This window comes from Zingiber officinale, chromosome 8A, assembly GCF_018446385.1.
Source record: "Zingiber officinale cultivar Zhangliang chromosome 8A, Zo_v1.1, whole genome shotgun sequence".
Classification (NCBI taxonomy): domain Eukaryota; kingdom Viridiplantae; phylum Streptophyta; class Magnoliopsida; order Zingiberales; family Zingiberaceae; genus Zingiber; species Zingiber officinale.
Genome location: NC_056000.1, coordinates 15632454 through 15654484, shown reverse-complemented (window position 1 = coordinate 15654484; position 22031 = coordinate 15632454). Strand labels below are relative to the sequence as shown.

General features: G+C 38.8%; 1 protein-coding gene and 1 long non-coding RNA gene across 3 annotated transcripts; one reads left to right on the top strand and one right to left on the bottom strand.

Moving 5' to 3' along the window:
- Positions 1-354: 354 nt before the first annotated feature.
- LOC122012692 (probable WRKY transcription factor 2) lies at positions 355-5347 on the bottom strand. Of its 2 annotated transcripts, none has more exons than XM_042569309.1 (6): positions 4558-5347; positions 4007-4475; positions 2893-3063; positions 1516-2351; positions 1222-1380; positions 355-1063 (listed from the first exon to the last, which is right to left on the bottom strand). In XM_042569309.1, the coding sequence occupies exons 2-6, from the start codon at positions 4430-4432 to the stop codon at positions 607-609; spliced, it is 2049 nt and encodes a 682-aa protein (XP_042425243.1). In that variant the 5' UTR covers positions 4433-4475; positions 4558-5347; the 3' UTR covers positions 355-606. The 2 variants fall into 2 exon arrangements, with proteins under 2 accessions (XP_042425243.1, XP_042425242.1); XM_042569308.1 differs by having other exon boundaries at positions 4007-4472; positions 4558-5346.
- Positions 5348-14116: 8769 nt separating this feature from the next.
- On the top strand, positions 14117-14465 carry LOC122012392. The gene is made up of 3 exons (XR_006120210.1): positions 14117-14180; positions 14274-14327; positions 14410-14465. It is a non-coding gene; the product is annotated as an uncharacterized LOC122012392 (long non-coding RNA).
- The last annotated feature ends 7566 nt before the right edge of the window (positions 14466-22031 follow it).

The window sequence follows — 22031 nt, the reverse complement described above, 5'->3', positions numbered from 1 at the left end:
TTTTTTAAATTTTATTTTTTAATTAATTTTATTTATTATTTTTTTATTTTATATAATGTTTACCATATGTGAAAATCTCTTTTTTTTTTTTAAAATTACTTTCCTAATTCGACATTTAAATTATCTATATAGAACCTCCTCTCTTTTAAAATTACATTCCCCCAACATTCCCCCAACACTTAACACATGACACACCCCAACTCTTATTACCGCTGCTCCTCTGTCAGATCATGTAACTTGGATTCTAAAGTTTGTTCTGGAGGAAACACTTACTGGAATGTGGAATGGATTGAGAAAAATTTTCTGGCTGGTTCAGATTTGAACTGGTTTGTAAGGAATAAAAAACAAAAGAGATTAAGAAACAGAAGGCTTGTTACTTGGACCGTATTTGGTATTCTCTCTTGAGTGTTAAAGCCGAATCTGTTTACATTCTTAACCGGAAGGAAAACATCGAATGGGGGAAAACTCCTCATGGATGGTGAAGATATCTTTGCTATCTTTGTTTTCTATTGAATTTATTCGAATTGGAGGTCTCGCCGGTGTCCCATTCATCATTTGGCATATCGGTGCTCCATTCGATGTGGTCAGAGCTGATTCTGGAATCACTTAGTCCTTTGGCTCTGCTTTAGCAAACCTTCCTTCGAGAGCTGGATGATGACCGAGGTAAGAATGAACTGCTGGAAGTACTGGCAAGCTCATTGTGTGCATTGAGCCCAATCCAGCCATTGTCAATCCTGAATCCACCATCCCAAAAGTGAAGCTGGTTGTTGGTCTTAGCTGCTGTGCTCCAGACAGTGCGAATGCAGCATTGAGAGGCGGGCACTCGTATCTCGTCAAGCTGGCTTGGGCTGAGTCTGCTCCTGGGAGTGTTCCGTGAGATTGAGGTGCTGCGTAGGATGCCGCAATGGAGGTAGCAGAGTTTCCATGGCCACTATTCCTTGTAGCGGGAACTTCATGGTCATGTTTGCCTTCGTATGTAGTGATCACTGATTTCAGATCGTGCGCCGCCCTTTCCACGTGTTTGCGAACATTACACCCTGGATGTGTGCACTTGTAGTAGCTTCTGAATCACAAAGATATTAGATTATTAGACTTGTTTGTAAGCAGTTCAGAAAATAGCAGAATAAACGTAGATAGGATCCAGATCAAGGATCATGCAATTTCCAAAATTAAATCTTTGTCATCATTCCAGAATACATGTTGTGCTATCAAGAATCATACCTTGGATTTGGATTTCCTTTGACAACCTTCTGCCCATATTTGCGCCAGCGATAGCCATCGTCGAGAATGTCGACCTCACTGGTTGTCTGAACCACAACCCTCGGCTCACGGACTGCTCTGGAAGCCGCATTCATCTCAATAGCATTGGTATCTAACTTCCTGAAACAGAAAAAAGAAAGAAAGAATTTGAAGCGAGATAAAGATTGCATATGGAGCGTCAGATGAAAATCTACTTTGTTCAAGAAATAGTCTTCACACGTACACGGTAAGAAGTTAAATTAAAGATAAACTCACATCCTTTTAGAATCCGTCTCATCTCCCTCACCCTCACAACACACTGATGCACTTCCATGAGTTACTTGATCACCCTCATCTTTATCATTGGAAATTGTGGAGGAAACATCCACTACATCAGAGGATAAATGAGGTTCATCTGGAGCATGCTGAACAGCAGTCGAATAATCTCTACATTCAGCCCATAGAAGGGCAGGTGAGGCGAATTCCAGGGAATCTCCTTGCCGGTCGTGGGCTTCATTCCTGATGTTTGTACTTTCCCATATTGGCTGACTATCAGAACCACCTGCTTGCAAATCAGGCTGCTCTGGGCCATCGATTTGCATGCCACCAAAAGGATGGGAAGATAATACAGCAGTTCGACGAGTTGGGGGAGGCTTAGGGTGATTGTGGGAACCCTTATAAATAATCTCAGTAATCTGACCTTCTTGTGAGCGCTCCACCTTTTTCTTAACCTGACAATTTGGTTGAGTGCACTTATAATAACTCCTTGGGAATTCACTTCCTTTAACTTGTTTCTGTCCATATTTTCTCCAGTTATAACCATCCTCTGCTGGAGCAGGAACACCAACAGAGGAAAATTCCTCCTTGAGGTCCGTATCTCCATCCTGTTGGTCATCAAACGGCCCAGAATTGGTGCTACCTATACAGGAATCAGTCCTCTGATTCGAAGTATTAGCACTAGCAGCTTGTTTACTTTCAGCCTGAAAACTGAATTCTTCATTTTGGAAATTCATAGTGCCAGTTTCCGGAGTTCCTATTTCTTTAGCTTTCTCCAATTCAAAGCATACCCCTATATCTGATAATGTTTGTTGCTGAGTAACATCTGGAGCAACCTAAGGTTGACATATCAGTCAAGATCTGTTGATTATGAGGGAAAATGTATCCTCAAGTATTTCGAAAAGCAGGACGATCATGCAAGGGATTACTTTGCACAGATGTTGATCAATCTACTCAAAAGCTATGGACTACATATCAGCAAGCATCAAAGCAGTATTGAACCCAAAGACCAAAGGAGAATTCAATAGCTAATGGCTTGTTATCATCATCATCAGTAAATCAGGTTTTTCCCAACTATGGCTCTATACAGGCAATATCACAAGTAATATTGGAATTTATTAAATTATGTTGCCAGAAGATTCTAGGAAAAAAAAGAAGCAAATAGCCCCCAAACCAGTGGGCCACAATCAGACTCTTAGATGCATTATTTCAACTAATAAATTGAGGCTTAAAAATATATGCAAAAATCTCTAGTTTGCCTACAGATGTTCCTAATTGATGTTGCTTTCTAAGTATAATCAAAATGGATTTTTGTTTTTTCACAAAATCTCCATCACAAGAATGCTGAATAAAGTTAAAGAAGGAATGAGGACTTACTATCTTAGTACTTGGATAAAATGTGTCAAATGGGGGTTTGAATGAGAATCCAGATGCACATTCAATGCAATCATCACTTTTATTAGGAGTTTCTGAGGCTATGTGCAAGGTTGGTTGAGTACTATTATCCAACAAAAATTGAAGCTTGCCTGTGGTGGGAGATGATTGAACCTAACAAAATAATTAAGACAAGAAATTAGACATCTATGCATACATTTAGGTGGTGCATCATAGATATACAAGACTGACATTCATATCAAAGCTATAAAATTTATTCAAAAATGTATAAAGAGAAAGACAACTGATCACTTTATCGATGCAAATTACTAAAGCAATGTTATCTCGTCTGTGCAACAATGTTATAACTCATCTGTTCTTTATTGTTCATACCTACCAAAAAGCAGGAACGTTATGATGCAAGCTACAGATCAAGAAACTTGTCAGAACTGAACATAAACTCCCCAAAAGAAACTCCACCATATAATTGTAAGATCTGATCTACTCATACTACACGATCTCTATACAATCAATTTCATGATCCTACAGGATCTCTATTTTAGACAAGGAATACAAAAATTCACTCTTTAGTTACAAATCTAAAACTGAAAAAAAAAATATAATACCATAACAATCAAACATAGAAATAGGTGGCTGCACAGTCATCTGTAATTCCCCTTAGGCTTACTAACTACGTATATTGCTTCTGATGTTAATTGCAACAGAATGCCTTCACAAAATAAACTAAATAGATATTGTACTTTAACGCAACTCATAACAATGTATCATAGAACCAGCACAGTTATAATGTTTTCCAGTAACATGAGGCTTGGTATGTTGAGACAGTAAATGATAAATTTTCTGAATGCTCTAGAAAACTACATAACACGTCAATTTCATATGTTTCAAGTAATCAAAGCCAAGAAAATTCAAACCCCAGGATTATAACTATGCAACTTAGCAACTTCTGAAACATTCCAGAAAATGACAACAAGATGAAAGAAAGAATATCCCACACGCAATATCACAAACACAAAGATTTCCAACACTCATTCTTGTCTCCTCAGTCCTGCTTAATCTATCAATTTAACTGACAACAGAAAGTATGAGTTCATACCATATAATTTGATAGAAATACTGGAGAGTCTAAAAATGATGTGGGGCTTAAACCAGGGGGGATAGTCAGATATGGAGACCGCACATCTGTAGATGATGATAAGTTAGCTGGCGGAATGCGGGCAGTATTAAGTTTAGGCACATTAAAACCGTTAGCAGCCATTCTCTCAGCAAGATTTCCATGCGTATTTGGATTATGAGCTCCAGACCAATTAGGTTCGAATGAGAGATAGTCCTCGTAAACTCTGTCGACACTATCCACCTCGAGTGCTCTAGGAAGCCCCTCATTCTCATTCCCTTGAAAGGAATCTGTAAATGATCTCGAACCAAAATCCTCGCTCAAAAAGTTCGACATGAAAGTCCTTGGGCTAGGATTTGGAAAGCTCCAGTCATTGATCACGCCAACCTTGTCTTCTGCACCAGCCATGGCTTATGCGATTTTCCTGCTGACTCGAATAAACCAAGATCTGCTAAGATAAGAAAAAATTCAAACGCTGTTAAACCCAGATCGCAGTAGATTGCTTTAATGGGCAACGAGACATCAATTCCCACCTTGGATTCCACCTCGGAAATCAATTCTCGGTCCAACTAAAAATCAAAATCCGGTTTTGGAGGTTCCTCGAGAATCACACAAGATAAAAACTAGGTATATCCAACAAAAGTTGAGTTTTTCCTAAAATTGAAGAGGGCGAGGGGAAAGAAGGCAAGTTCATCAACGAGAAGAAACCTAATCTCTGGAAACCTACCGAAGCTGGGGCAAGGTAAAGATCAAGCAGAGAGAAATGGCGCAAATCTCCACCCAAACCAAACTCACCTATTGCAAAAGTCGGTAAACCTCCATTTTTCATCAAAAACAGCTCCACAGACACGAAATGTGAAAGCCTAGACGGAAAACTGCAAAGCGAGACGCAAAAGGCATGATCCCAACCACCTCAGACCGCAGCAAACCACAGAAAGCTTCCTAACCAATGAACGACGGGCTCTTCTCTGAGGTAAGTCGGCCTCCTAAAGCCGAAAAAAAAAACAGACGAATTGAAACAGCAGAGAGGGACAGAGATCTGACACCGAGTATGAAACTTCACTTTCCTTCTTTTTCTTTCTCCCTTTTGCTTTTATCTCGGGAGGTCCGACAAACCATTGGGACTGTGCAAATAGCAGGCGATTCTTCTACTTCTCCGCCTTGAGCAGAGGGAAAGGCAGTAGGCGGTTTGACCGAGAGGGCTAGTAGAACGATGGGGATTGGGAATGAGAATAGATTCGGGTGGAAGACAAGAGACAGAGGATCAGAGGAGGTAGCTCCCATGTTCATCTCCTCGGCCAGTTTGTTCTTATCGCCCTCGTTTAGCTTTTTGGTTTTAATTATTGTTGGGCAAAAAAAACAAGGGCGGTCCAGATTTTTACAAATAATCAGAGGCACTAATTCTTTTCAATAAAAAAAAAAAATTGCACAATTCCCATAATTGTATTCCAAAATTATCTCACGATCTAGCGTTATTTTTAAAGCTATATCATAACTTCTACCACGTCTAGCTTCTAGAATATAAAAATTAATTAATTATAATTTTTTTATTTCTCTTCTCGTATATAATGGATTGACCGTAACATCTTTGAATATTATTATATCAAAAATAATATCTACGATTGTTTTAAATTATTTAGATGAATCTGATAAATAATATTTTGATATAATAATATTTAGATATATTAAATTTTAAATATTAAAATTTAAATTTATATTAAACATGTTATAACGGTTAATTATAATTTCTATAAGTAATTTCTATGCGTTATAAAAATTATTGGATAACTTTTATACAATATAAATTTTAAATTATATTTATTTTAAATAAGTTATAGTAGCTATTTGATAACTTTTATATATTGAAATAACTATTGACTAGCACCTATTGATTATCTGCTATTGATAATTTATACATGATATAAATTATAAATTTTAAACTTATCCTAAAAATATTATAGCAACTATTGACTAGTTTTTATATATTGTAACAACTATTTAGTAATTTCTAGAAAATCTTGGATAAATGATAATTTCAAAATAAAATCATGATTTATTTTTAAAAACAAAACGCTCCTATGATGATTCACTTTTGATTTTTGCGAATTATTGTTTATCTGTTGCTTAAATGCTTTTAATACGGATCTTAATTGCTCGAGCCGTGTTTCAGTAAGTAGGGCAAATTTAAAATATTAAAGAAAATATATAATATCAATAATAAAACAAAAATATTAGCGATAAGCTAAATTTGGCACCAAATTAAAAAAACAAGGAGAATATAGATATATCATTAAATAGAGTTGTATATTAAAAAATTTCTCGCCTAAACTTAATTTGTATGAAAAGCCAAAATTTTATAGGAAACTTTAAATATTTAATTATTAAAAATAGATATATCATTAATTAATACTTTCTTTTCAAATTACTATTAATAAATTAAATATTTATTTATGACTTCAATTTTATTTGATTATTAAAAATAAATATATCATTAATTAATATTTTTTTTGAAATTTCTGATAATAAAATAAATATTTATTTGTGACTTTAATTTCTATAAAAAGACCAAATAATAATAGAGTTGTAGTTAAAATTCGTTAGGATATATTATTAATGTTTGATTATATTTTACTCTAAATGTTTGATTATAAAAATTCATTAACGTTTAATTATAGAAAATTCGGCAATTAGCGCATGTAGAGATCTAAATTTATCAAAAGACGTACGGTACTTTGGTATTTACCAAAAAATGTACTTTTTTAAGTGCATTTCCTATTTTACACTCTTGACAATTTGACTTTTTCTACCGTTTTTCTTTTCTCCATTATATTTCTCTCTTTTCTTTTTTTCTATGGCATGGAGAACATACTAATAACATTAGTCAATTTTTTAATAATATTTTAATATATTTGAAGAAGCAAAAATAAATAATGAATAGCATATTTGAACTCTTTGCAATTTCAGAAATCCACTTAACTAAAATCAGTGTAATCGGAGTTCTCTAGATCGATCAGTGGGTTTCAGTCAAAACCCACTGATAGACCTAGAGAATTCCGATTGCACCCATTTCAGTTTCTATAGATTTTTAAAATTGCAAGAAGTTCAAATATGGTGTCCATTATTTATTTTGAGTTTTCATAGATGTTAACATGTAGAATCAAAGAATCGACAAAAAAACCCACGTTGGGCCTGATATAAGTCCATATGAGGCCCAAGGTGGATCTTTTTGCTGATTCTTTGATTTTGCATGTTAACATATATGAAAAACCAAAATAAATAATGGACATCATATTTGAACTCCTTGCAACATCAGAAATCCATAAAAACTGAAATGAGTACTATTGGAGCTCTTTAGGTCCATTAGTAGGTTTTGATCGAAACCCACTAATTAACCTAGGAAGCTCCGATTGCACCCATTTCAGTTCCTATGGATTCCTGATGTTGCAAGGAGTTCAAATATGATGTCTATTATTTATTTCAATTTTTAATATATATTAATATATAAAATTAAATAATCATAAAAAAAAAGTCCGCGTTGGGCCTGATATGATATCATATCATGCTCAACTTTCATCAACGCTGGAGAAGTTTTATAGGCCCACCCAGAATTGGTTGATCATCATAGGTATTTATTTTGTTAATGGTTCTATTGACTGCTACATTGACCTAATTTTTAGGACTAGTGCAAATTATAGACAATTTAGCAAAAAACGATGATACTGCTGTCAGAAGGTCTAGTTTCTTAATATGATATATTCTAAATCTTGTGTATCACTTGAATGTTATCTTCTCATAGGCACTGGTGCTATGGAGTTTGAAATCAGGTATTCTTGGTCATTCTCTCACTTGTGATCTACCTCTATGTCACTGTGTGCATGACAATGACTTTCATTTTAGGTTTAGGGAGAAACAAGCTTTTGAAAGCTGTCTATTTTCATGTTCTGATGATAACTTTCATATTTACATGGCTGACTTCATTGTTCTCCTATACATATAACTTCTCCAGCGTTGATGAAAGTTGGGCCTAATATGATATCATATCATGTCCATGTTGGGCCTGATTGAATCATATCAGGCCCAACGTGGATTTTTTTTATGATTCTTTGATTTTATATATTAATATTTATTAAAATTTAAAATAAATAATGGATATCATATTTGAATTCCTTGCAACATCAGGAATCCATAGGAACTAAAATGGGTGCAATCGGAGCTCCCTATATCCATCAGTGAATTTCAGTCAAAACCTACTTATGGACTTAGAAAATTCCGATTGCATCCATTTCAGTTTCTATGGATTTCTGATGTTGCAAGGAGTTCAAATATGGTTGTTGGAACCCCAAGGTTATTTTGGTGTGATTAACAAATTAAGTTAGGTCCTGTTTGTTTCTAACCTTGTGTCTAAGTGTGCAGGAGCTTAGGAACACAGGTAGTCGAGCGGAAGACGCAGCTAGCGAGAAGGACGACACGCTGTGCGTCCGAGGGACGAGGCGCTGCGGAAGAGTACACCGGCGGACGAGAAGGAAGTGCGCGGTGGTTCCGAGGGACGAAAGCCGGAGCGGAAGATTGCTCAGGGAGCAAGAGACGCAGCTAGCGAGAAGGTCGACGACCGAGGGACGAAGACTGCGGATGAGTACGCTGACGGACGAGAAGGAAACACACGGCAATTCCGAGGGACGAGAAGTCGGAGGGAAGCACGCTTGAGAAGACCCGAACTTGGGTTCGGGTGAGCCCTATTCCGGATAGTAGAGATCACCCAATCAAGCGGATCCGGAGCAGAGGACCCGGACGAAAGTCAACTAGAGTTGACTCAACACCCGGGGCGCCCGGAACTGTCCGGGGCGCCCGGACCAGTCCGGGGCGCCCAGACAAGCCCGGGGCGCCCGGAAGTCAGTTTTTGACCAGATCGAGCTTTGACTCGATCTGAACCTTGGGGGATAAAATTTATCCCCCCCAGGGCACCCGAAACCCTTCCAGGCGCCCCGACCAGGGCTATAAATATAGCCTTGGTCCAGAAGCTTAGATTTAACTCAGTAATTAGCATTCCAAACACTTGTGCGCTCACTGTTCTAGTTTAGCTTTTGTTTTTGTGCTTTCACCGGTGTAAGAGGCTTCTCCGCCCGAAGGAGTTTTTAGTGCGATCACTTTCCTTGGATTAACAACCTCCCCAGTAGAGTCGTCAATTTGGGTTAGGCCCGTCGGGTTGGTCCGTCCCGCCAAACAATTTAAGCGGGTTGGGTTGGAATTTTATCAACCCAAGTCCGCCGCGGGCCGACCCGCCTAGGCCCGCGACCCGTGTGGGTCGGCCCGCGATGGGCTTGGGTTGGCCCGCGGGTTGAGAAACACATGTAAGCATTTTATATAAGTAGTCAATGCTGCAACTGTGAGAGTACCAAGGGTTAAATTGTAGCATTTCATTATCTTCTTCGTTGAGAGGAATACTAATTAGGAAAAGTTCATACTTGTGAAGTTGAGTGTGATAGACAAAAGTTATAGAAATATATATGCACACAAAGTCGATTAATCTTAAAAGTAGATGACCTTCTTATTTGATTCATTTATGGGATAAATCTGAAACATACATTATGTACAATGAAGAGTTTGGTGTGTACCCAAACTAGATGACCTTAAAAGTAGATGACCTTCTTATTTGATTTGTTTACGTACGCACAGCCAGGGTGCCACTGATCTAAACTGCTCGACGCACATCCAAGAGTCCTAATTACTATTCCTCTTCGTTGCACAATTTTATGCCAGTTTATTATCTTTATTTGTTATAATTTAAAAATAAAAATAGTACTTTTGACCCAACATAAGTACTTGTTTATGTCCATTTATATTTAAAATAGTTGTTTATGAATACATTTGATTGATAAAATATTTTCGAAGTAAAACATTGAAGATATGAACTATTTTTTTTAAAAAAATTAAAAAAATTTGATAGGCCCGCGGGTTGGCCCGCCAAACCCGCGACCCGCCTTGGATTGGGTTGGGTTGGAAATTTCCCAACCCGCCAAGTTGACGGCCCGCCCCGCCCCACCCCACCAAATGGTTGGCCCGCCACGGGCCGACCCGCCCCGCCATGGGTTGACCCGTCTAACAGCTCTACTCCCCGATTGTAACCAAGTCAAACACGGTGCCTCGTTTCTTTCTTGTATTTCTGCTTAGCTAATTTTATACAAGTGTTAGTTTAAGAGTTCGAGAAGGGTTGCTTTTGTTTTTTTTTACAGGGCTATTCAACCCCCTCTTCTAGCCGGCCCAACGGTCCTACAAGTGGTATCAGAGCCGAGACGCTTCAGGAGGACTAACCGCCGAACGAAGCAACGAGATGGCCGGACCAATCATCCACCCGCCGAAATACGAAGGGGACTTCGATACTTGGAAAAAACTGATGCAGGTATTTCTTACAACAGATATTGAATTATTTTTAACGATGAAACTTGGCTTTGAAGCTCCAGAGGACAAGGAAATAGATAAATGGACAAAAAAGGAGTAGGCTGACTTCGTGGCGAACGGCAAAGCAGAGTACCATCTGCTAAGCGTTCTTCCACCTCAAGAAATCAACATGATCGGTAAATACAAATCTGCAAAGGAACTTTGGGAGAAGTTCCTCGAGCTGCATGAAGGGACGTCTGTAGCCAAGCTCGCCAAAAGAGATCTGCTTCGCAATCAGCTCACCAGCCTGCGACTTGGGGAAGACGGGTCAGTCACATATCTGCACTCGAGAATAAAAGAAATTATCACCGGACTCTCGAATCTCGGAGAAAAGGTAAGTAATCGAAATTCGCTCAGGTACGCTTTAAATTCCTTTCCTAGAAATACCAATTGGACATCATTAGTAGATGCATTTTATATTTCTAAAGATTTAGAAAAGATTTCATTAGAAGAATTCTTTTCAACATTTGAAGTGCATGAGTCAAGATGTGCAGGAATGAAAGAGCCTAAAAATAATGTCGCCCTCAAAGCCTCGAGAGATGAACCAGAATCGGAATCCTCTCTCGACGACGAGGAAATGGTAATGATGGTAAGAAGATTCAAGAAACTTTGTAAATCCAGATGACTCCTTTTCCACCTTTCTTTACTGTCTCCCTTGTCTTTGCTGATCTACCGCCTGAGCGGCCGTCGGATCGCCACCAGTTCGATCTGTGATTTGCTAGGGAGGTAGATGTCGCTGCGTGTGGAGCAAGACTACATAGGCTCCTCGGAGCGGGAGTTTTCCGTTGGAGGCGCCGAGGAAGGGGCTCTCAACCTCAGGGCGACGGAGCTCAGGTTGGGGCAGCCTGGGTCAGAGTCGCACCACCGGGACGACAAGGTCGGGCTAACCCTAGATCTTCTCCCCAAGAGCTTCGCCTCCGGCGCCAAGAGGGGTTTCTTCGACGCCATCGATAATGCCGGGAAGTGGGAGTGGGGCCTTGCGGCCGGCGAGGGCAGGTCTGAGGTGGACTTGGTGAAAGGCAGCTGCTTGTTATCGACCTCGGGCCAGGCCTCAGAATAAGGGAATGTAGGGAAGGTGGCAGCTCACTGCGGCGGTTCCATTGGGAGAGATCGCTCGGTGGCTCCGACGGCGAAGTAAGTTGCTCCGGTTGTGATTGAGACATTGAAAGTTGAGATTTTTGGCATCTTCATATGCATTGAAAGTTGAGATTTTTGGATTCAGTTCCTTTTCCTAGATAACTAAGTTTATATCTTCATAGTTGAAGAAAGATCTTCATAGTTTAGATCTTCAGAAACGAGAGGGAACTCATACAGAGGTTTTTGAAGTTTGAGAAATAGAGATTTTTTGGATTATTGCTAAATAATCTCATACAATTGAAACTTTTTCTTAAATGATATGACTTGAAGAATGTTATGTACTTGTAGTAGAAAGCAAAGTTATTCCATCTGGTCAAGGCTATTGGGATTGAGATCCTATGTAGCAACCATGAGGAAATATAGGATTGAATCACAAGTTCACAAGATTCTAGCCTAATTCAGATCCTACTTAAACTCTATATTGCTTAGGTCTGTTTGGGTTGTAAGATCTTAAGTTCCATATTATCATTTTAACTCTCATGGTTGGAATCAACATTATCTAGATACCACAAGTAGGATCTACCCAGAGGAAGGTGCTGTAATCTTCCACTTTGGGTCATCCTTAAATTGACAGGTTCAACATTATCTAGATATCCTTAAATGGTCCTGTTGACTGGTTCAACGATAAATTAGAGTTTTGTGCATCAAAACCCACTCCTTATTTTCCCTGAACTCCTGAATGCTCCTTACAAGCAGGCCCATCTCTTTTCTCTTTTCTTGCGAGCTAAGCAAGCACGCCCTCCTCCTGTTCACCCATTTGAATAGTAGCCCTTTTGCCACGATCGTTTACAAAACCTTGATCGAAAGAAGCCCATGATCACTTATCTCTCCTCTTCTTCCTTTGTCACTGTCAATGTAGGTTATCATCACAGTGGCACATAGCTAAGTCACCCTTGTTGCTATCCTCCATTTATAAGAAGGTTGTTTGCCCATTATATCTCATAATCTCTTGATTTAATAATGAGTTTCTGTATGTTGTCTCAGTCATTGCGTGCTCATACTAATTACTCTTCAATCTATTGGCATTCTCTATTGTTCTTATGTCTTGAAGGGAGCTTAGGTTTTGGTAATTGTATTGCAAGCTTATAGCAAACTTATGAGCTCAATAATACTAAGATCTAGATTCAGGGGCCGTGGTAATAAATCTTGAGCATCATCATTTAACATTTATTGTTGCTATAACAATCTTTGGACAAATAGGACCTCGAGTTTTGCCTCTCAATATATGTTATTGAGTAGAGTTGTTGTATACTATATTTTTCATTTATTTGTAAGTTAGTCCAACTTGTATCTAGCAGGAGCATGGCGCTACTCCTGGAAGAGATGGGTTTCGGACCTGGATAATTTTGAGGAAAAAAGGCAAACCATCATGTATAGAATAAGGAAGCAATGGCCGTGCAATGGTAATCTCTGTAGAGTAATATTTGCAATTAATGTAATTAATTAATGCTTCAGGAGAGATTGATTCCTAAATTGTTGAATGCATGAGATTTCATAAACCACCTCCGAAACAGAAACAAGAAGAAGTGTGTTGGTTATTGAGGCACATGTAAGATAAGAGGATGAAGTTTATAACGTTTTTCGCTCTCAGAATAATGGATCATCTGTACACATTATTATCTGCTATCATCAAATATACAAGTTGATTAAATTTATATGTTCAATTTAAATTCATCTGTACACATTATGTGTCATACCTTCTTAAGACGCTGCTTCTTATCTTCCCCTGAAATATCTTCCGATGTGCAGTTGTACTAACAATCTGCAAATACTGGCCTATCTCCATTAGGGGTGCACACAGAGCTTCTTGGAACTGTTGTTGCAGAAGGTTCACCAAGCTGAAATAACACCAAGACCAGAGATTGGTTCATGCTTATAAAATACAGGAACTCATTGTCCATAATTGAGCGATTTATTTTACTTTAACAGATTGCTTCCCAAAGATGACAGTGATCCAATGATTCTTTGCTGGGTTTGATATGAATGAAGAAATTGCATATTTGGTATCCACACTTCTACTTTTTGTGTGAAGGCTTTTACACTATTTGTCTTTAGGTCTCCTTAATAGTTGCAACTAAGGGTTTGATGTTGTTTCTCCCTGTCAAAATGTATTAATTGGCTGCTATATGAAACATGTCTATTTTTTCCTCTAATTATTTCTATTTTAACTAATATCTTACTTATTTTTGAAGTACATGATGATTTGTTGTTGACTTGCATACAAAAGAAGAGAAGTTTATTTACTATGTGCAATTCTTGTTTGTGTGAACTCTTAATCATTTTCTATTTATTTCAGGTTCTTCATAACATTACTGTTGCAGAATACTTTCACTGGAATATGCTACGTGATTCAATAACTCCTATTTTTTCACTAGACTGTTAATCTCTTTTTGATTTTGTGGATAACTTTGCTGCAAACTATGCTCTGAAGAGAGTTTATTATGTCAACTATGCATTGGGGATATCTAGACGCAGAAAACCTTGATGGCATCTATTATGAACAAAGTCAACTTGACATGACAATTTTGCATTACAAGCAAGCTATCAATTGTGATTCTACCTTTATTGAAGCTTACAATAACTGGTAAGTTGATAATGGTCTAATATGTCAAAATGTGGTATCCTTCTTAATGGTGAGCTAGGTTAGTTAATGATCGACTTTCTTGCACATTAAAAGGGGAATGCTCTCAAAGACACTGGACATGCTCTCAAAGACGCTGGACATTATAGGGTGACTTTTTAATTTGGATATTTTTATTCTCTTAAGTTTTTTTTCCTTGTTGAATAACTTCATTTTAATAATTTTTCACAAGTCATGCTTTGCTTTACAACCTAACCATCCACAAGCATTGTCAAGCCTTGGCAGCATATACATGGATTGGTAAGCTTTAGAAATGTTTGATGACAACTGTGCGGATAGTTTATTTTTGTTCCTTAATAAAACTTCTCTTCATGCAACAACATGATGAGTGTTCCTGCATCATTCTATAAGGCAACTTTAGCAGTTACAACAGGGATATCTGCGCCCTTCAACAACTTGGCTATTATATACAAGCAACAGGTAGAGTACTATATCTGCCTTTTTCATTGCAATCATGTACTAACAACATGTTCATTGCCATCACGCCCTCGCAATCATGCTTTGTTTTTTGTCAAACAGTTGGCTACAACACGTTAATGTTTTAACAGGATACAGTTAGAATGCCATCTAGACTGCTATGAGATTGAAGTGAGAAGGATCATCAGTGATGGATGGTCGTTGACCATTTAGTGCAACTACCTCTCATTTTAGTGGGGAAGCATCTACATTGGCTTTGACAAATACAATTTAAAATATTTTATTGGATCAAACTTTTCTTAGGGATATGAATTCTAGTTTACTATGTGGAATTTTTGTAAAAATCACTTCTCGCTTTTATTTCTTCCTTATTCAATCATGAGATTTTTGTCTGTTTATATTGGCAAGATACTTCGGCTAATTTTGTTAATTTGGTAGATACTAGGCAGCACCTACAACAGCTACACTGCTAGTTCAACCTTTGCTTCCTGTGTGGATATTCAATCATGAGAATTGCTACTTTCTGCTAGTTCTTCGCAGACTGCTGCTGATGGTCTTGTCAATAGAGGGAACACATTTAAGGAGATTGGTAGAGTTGCTGAAGCAGTTCAGGATTATATACGTGCTGTGAATATCAGACCAACTATGCCTGAAGCCCATGCAAATTTGGATTCAGCTTACAAAGATAGGTAATTTCTTCTTTGAATTTGTGCCGGTGTTGGACTATATCAGTATCTTACATCTATGATTCTTCTTTCTATTTATTTGTGGTTGAGATAATTGATGAACGTTTCTCTTTTTAAGCATTCCAATTACTCATCTTGTTACATGGTGCTCTTATTGCTTTTTCAACTATGATTTTTTGTCTTGATTTACTAATATATTATTTATGTGTTTTTACAGTTTACAATTCTCAAGTACTCCAGAGTTGAAATTGATGAAGTGCGGTTCGAGTGGGTTGAATGCATGCTAGATTACATTTGAAGTGCGGTTCTACCTTGATGTGTTGTTAAAAGAATGTTCTACCTTGATTCTGATATCTATTAGCTTTTGATGTAAAAAGAATGTTTGTGTATTTTATGGATACTGTTGTAAGAAGATTATTTATGTAATTTGTGAATATTTGTGTATTTTATGAATACTGTTGAATGAATAATATTTGTGTATTTTTTTTTGTTACTGTCGGTTTCGGAAATCAAATTTGTGCTGTTAAAAAATAATGATATTACATCGGTTTTCCACCGCTGCAAAATCGATGTTATTAACTAATATTACATCGGTCGTATACCGCTGCCAAAACTGGTGTTATTAACATATAATATTACATCGGTTTTACACCGTTGATGAAACGATGTCGTTAAGTGATACTACACCGGTTAATAACCGATTCGAACACCGGTGTCGTTAAGTGATACTACATCGGTTTTAACCCGATGTCTAAAGTGGCAGACCTTTTACATCGGCTTCATAGACATCGGTCGAAAATGTAATAGACACCGGTGGGAAACCGATGTCTATGAGGGTTTTTGTTGTAGTGTTTTTACCAAAATTAAAATCAACCTTTTAATCTACAAATAAGGAAAGAGATTTAGCTCTTCTCTTAATCTTTTGTAGAATCTTATAAAAGGAAAGATTTAAATTTTTAAACTCTCTTTTAAATCATGTTATCCACATAAGAAAAATTTAAAAAATAAAAATCCTTTTATTTTAATTTGGGCCGGCCACACTAAGCTTGAACCCAAGCTAGGGCCGGCCACCTTGAAGCACCCATTAACTAAACTTTGGCCGACCCTAGCTTGGTCTCCAAGCTAGCTTGGCCGGCCCCTATGGGATGGGTAAGAAGGTGGGTATAGGTGGGTATAGTACTCTATAATTAAGAGGCTACGATAGGGACCGAGAGGAGAAATTAGTTTTGGTCTCCCGATAAAATTAAGCATCCCGTGTTCGCCCTGAACACACAACTTTATTTTATCAATAATAATTCATTCCACTAGAGAACTATTATTGAACTACCGCACCAATCCCAAATTACATTTTGGGCTCCTTATTATGAGTGTGTTAGTCTCCCTGTGTTTAAGATAACAAATGTCCATTAATTAAGTAAGTTACTGACAACTCACTTAATTAATATCTAGCTCCAAGAGTAGTACCACTCAACTTCATCGTCATGTCGGACTAAGTCCACCTGCAGGGTTTAACATGACAATCCTTATGAGCTCCTCTTGAGGACATTCTCAACCTAGATTACTAGGACACAGTTTCCTTCTATAATTAACAACACACACTATAAGTGATATCATTTCCCAACTTATCGGGCTTATTGATTTATCGAACTAAATCTCACCCATTGATAAATTAAAGAAATAAATATCAAATATATATGCTTGTTATTATATTAGGATTAAGAGCACACACTTCCATAATAACTGAGGTCTTTGTTCCTTTAAAAAGTCAGTATAAAAGAAACGACCTCAAATGGTCCTACTCAATACACTCTAAGTGTACTAGTGTAATTATATAGTTAAGATAAACTAATACCTAATTACACTACGACCTTCCAATGGTTTGTTCCTTTCCATCTTGGTCGTGAGCTACTGTTTATAATTTATAAGGACCGATAACATGATCTTCTGTGTGTGACACCACACACCATGTTATCTACAATATAAATTAATTGAATAATTACATTTATCATAAATGTAGACATTTGACCAATGTGATTCTTATTTCTAGATAAATGTTTATACCAAAAGTTAGGCTTTTAGTATACGTCCTAACAATTCCTTCTTCCTGCTCCTCCGGCGACCACTTTCCAGTAAGCTTCTTTTCCCATCGCCACTTGCTCTCTTCCGACGTATGTCTTTCCCCGTCTTCTGAGTTTTTCGGTGTCTTAGTGTTCTGACGATAACTCCGCCAGTAGGTTTTGTTGGAACCCCAAGGTTGTTTTGGTATGATCAACAAGTTAAGTTAGGTCCTGTGTGTTTCTAACCTTGTGTCTAAGTGTGTAGGAGCTTAGGAGCACAGGTAGTCGAGTGGAAGACGCAGCTAGCGAGAAGGGCGGCACGAGGTGCGTCCGAGGGACGAGGCGCTGCGGAAGAGTACACCGACAGACGAGAAGGAAGCGTGCGGGGGTTCCGAGGGACGAAAGCTAGAGCGGAAAACTGATCGAGGAGCAAGAGACGCAACTAGTGAGAAGGACGACACGTGGTGCATCCGAGGGACGAAGACTACGTATGAGTATGCCGACGGATGAGAAGGAAACACGCGGCGATTCCAATGAACGAGAAGCCGGAGGGAAGCCCGCTCGAGAAGACCGGAAGTTGGGTTCGGGTTAGCCCTTTTCCGGATGGCAGAGATCACCCAAGCGAGCGGATCCAGAGTAGAAGACTCGGACCGAGGCGAACTGAATCGGATTAGTGGTCCCCGGATGAAAAAGTCAACACTGGTTGACTTTAGGGTTTGGGGCGCTCGGAACAGTCCGGGGTGCCCGGAACCCTTCCGGGCACCCGGACCGTGAAGTTTGACCAGATCGAGCTTTGACTCGATCTGAACGTTGGGGGATAAAATTTATCCCCCCCCCCAGGGCGCCCGGAACTCTCCGGGCGCCCCGACCAAGGCTATAAATATAGCCTTAGTCCAGAAGCTTTTCAATCAGTTCAGAAATTGTAACAACGCCTGTGCGCTTCCACTGTTTAGATTAGCTTCTTTCTTTATGTGCCTACATTGCTGTAAAAGAGGCTTCTCTGCCTGAAGGTGATAGTAGTGCGATCAATTTCCTTGGATTAACAACCTCCCCGGTTGTAACCAAGTAAACATCTGGTGCCTCGTCTTTTTCTGTTTCGATTTATTACTTTTCTATTTTATATGCAAGTGTTAGTTTGAAAAGTCGAAAAGGGTTGTGTTTTATTTTTACAGGGCTATTCAAGCCCCCCTTCTAGCCGGCCGCAACGGTCCTACAAGTGGTATTAGAGCCAAGGCACTTCAAGAGGACTAACCGCCGAATGAAGCAATGAGATGGCCGGACCAAGCATCCACCCACCAAAATTCAAAGGGGATTTTGCCACTTGGAAAAAGCTGATGCATGTATTCTTTACCACCGATTTTGAATTAATGCTTACAATGGAATTTGGCTTTACAACACCTGAGGTAAGGAGAAAAATAATTGGACGAAAAAGGAGCAGACCGACTTCGTGGCGAATGACAAAACAGAATACCATCTGCTAAGTGTTCTTCCGCCTCAAGAAGTCAACAGGATCTGGAACTATGACTCGGCAAAGGAACTTTAGAAGAAGTTCCTCGAGCTGCACGAAGGGACATCCGAAGCCAAGCTCGCTAAACGAGATCTGCTTCGCAATCTGCTCACCAGCTTGCGACTTGGGGAAGATGAGATAGTCGCGCATCTGCACTCTAGAATAAAAGAAATCATTACTGGACTTTCGAATCTCGGAGAAAATGTAAGTAACCGAGATTCGCTCAGGTACACACTAAATTCCTTTCCTAGAAATACCAAATGGACATCATTAGTAGATGCTTTTTACATTTCTAAAGATTTAGAAAAAATTTTGTTAGAAGAATTCTTTTCAACATTTGAAGTGCATGAGTCAAGATGTGCAGGAATGAAGGAGCCCAAGAACAACGCCACCCTCAAAGCTTCGAGAGACGAACCAGAGTCGGAATCTTCTCTCGGCGACGAGGAAATGGTAATGATGGTAAGAAGATTCAAGAAACTTTGTAAATCCAGATCTACTAACCATCCGCAGGGGAAGAAGAAAAGGACGATCCGCTGCTACCACTGCGACGAAGAAGGGCACGTCAAGGACAACTGCCCCAAGATGAAGAACAAGGACAAGGAGAAGGGTAAGGAGCCTATCCAAAAGCGAAAGGCCCTAAAGGCGACGTGGGACGATACATCGTCCGAATCAGAAGTCGAAGCTTTCTCCAGACTTGCACTGTTGGCGAGTCATCAAGACGACGACTGCGATTCAAGCTCTTCCGAAATGAGCATCGAGAGCATCGATGAAGGGGGAGACACGTCGGAAGAAAGCAACAGCTCAGGGGGAGAAACGGATAACGAGATCGACAAGGTAAGTCAAGTACGATCTCTTCCTCCCGAAAAAATGTTTAAGTTTGTTAAACTTTTAACAAAAGATTGCTGCAAATTAGAAAGTAAAAAGAAAAATTTTAAAGTAATTCTAGCTAAGTCTTGTCACTTAGAAGAATTAGATAAATTAAAACAAGCAAATGAAAATTTGAAACTTGAAAATGATGATTTGAAAATTCAAGTAGATAACTTGAGAAACCATGCATGTTCATCTAAAACCAATGTTAGAAGATTTAATAATTTAAATTGGTACTTTAAATATCACCCTGGACAAATTAGGTACATTTCAAGAAAATATGTTCCTAAAAACTTTTTAGTTAATCCAGTAGGTTGGAACCTATATTGGGTTCCTAAATCATGCTTAAACTAAATTTTAAAATTAAAATTAGCGCTTTAAGTGAGAAAATTAAACAATAAATTTCTTTTTGAGGCTTTGTCTAAGGAAGTGGTTGTTGCTCCAATAACCAAGAAGACCTAGTGTCTCGCCACGACCTAGAAGCGAAAATATTGAAATAAATATTTAATTAACTTTCTGTCAAAGCATTAAATTTAGAATTAATTAATGCTGTCAAAGTTTTTTCAAACTTTTTTTAACTTAGAATTTTTTTTTAAAATTCTCTTTAACACTTAGAAAAATTCTCAGAAGATGTCTTTAGTTAAAGGTTATAATGAAATTGAAAATTTCTGCTTCAAGTTTTTTTTAAAATGCCTAAGTTAGATTTTTTTATTTCCCTTAGAAAATTTTATTTATTTTTTTCAATTATTGCAAATTATTTCAATATTTTCTAAGTCTTTAACCCTTAGATTTTTTTTTTTCTTGAAACCCCATTTTTTGTGTGATCAAAGGGGGAAAAGGATTAGTATAAGTCTAGGGGGAGGTAGACCAAAATAGACCAAAATATTAACTCATTTTATTTTTGCACTTAAATTGCAAATTAAGTTAGTTTACTTAATTTTATTTAATGTCTATTTTACCCTAGCTTAACTTGGGTTGATCACACCAAAAAGGGGGAGATTGTTGGAACCCCAAGGTTGTTTTGGTGTGATCAACAAGTTAAGTTAGGTCCTGTTTGTTTCTAACCTTGTGTCTAAGTGTGCAGGAGCTTAGGAACACAGGTAGTCGAGCAGAAGACGCAGCTAGCGAGAAGGACGGCACGCTGTGCGTCCGAGGGACGAGGCGCTGCGGAAGAGTACACCGGCGGACGAGAAGGAAGTGCACGGTGGTTCCGAGGGACGAAAGCCGGAGCGGAAGATTGCTCGGGGAGCAAGAGACGCAGCTAGCGAGAAGGTCGACGACCGAGGGACGAAGACTGCGGATGAGTACGCTGGCGGACGAGAAGGAAACACACGGCAATTCCGAGGGACGAGAAGCCAGAGGGAAGCACGCTTGAGAAGACCGGAACTTGGGTTCGGATGAGCCTTATTCCGGATAGCAGAGATCACCCAATCAAGCGGATACGGAGCAGAGGACCCGGACGAAAGTCAACTAGAGTTGACTCAACACCCGGGGCGCCCGGACCAGCCCGAGGCGCCCGGACCAGCCCGAGGCGCCCGAAACCCTTCCGGGCGCCCGGAAGTCAGTTTTTGACCAGATCGAGCTTTAACTCGATCTGAACATTGGGGGATAAAATTTATCCCCCCAGGGTACCCGGAACCCTTCCAGGCGCCCCGACCAAGGCTATAAATATAGCCTTGGTCCAGAAGCTTAGATTTAACTCAGTAATTAGCATTCTAAACACTTGTGCACTCACTGTTCTAGTTTAGCTTTTGTTTTTGTGCTTTCACCGGTGTAAGAGGCTTCTCCGCCCGAAGGAGTTTTTAGTGCGATCACTTTCCTTGGATTAACAACTTCCCCGGTTGTAACCAAGTCAAACACGGTGCCTCATTTCTTTCTTGTATTTCTGCTTAGCTAATTTTATACAAGTGTTAGTTTAAGAGTTCGAGAAGGGTTGCTTTTATTTTTTTTACAGGGCTATTCAACCCCCCCTTCTAGCCGGCCCAACGGTCCTACAATGGTGTCCATTATTTATTTTGGCTTTTCATAAATGTTAACATGTAAAATCAAAGAATCAGCAAAAAAAACCCATGTTGTGCCTAATATAAGTCCATATCAGGCCCAACATGAGCTTTTTATCGATTCTTTGATTTTGCATGTTAACATCTATGAAAAGCCAAAATAAATAATGGACACTATATTTGAACTCCTTGCAACATCAGAAATCCATAGAAACTAAAATGGGTGCAATCGGAGCTCTCTTGGTCTATCAGTGGATTTT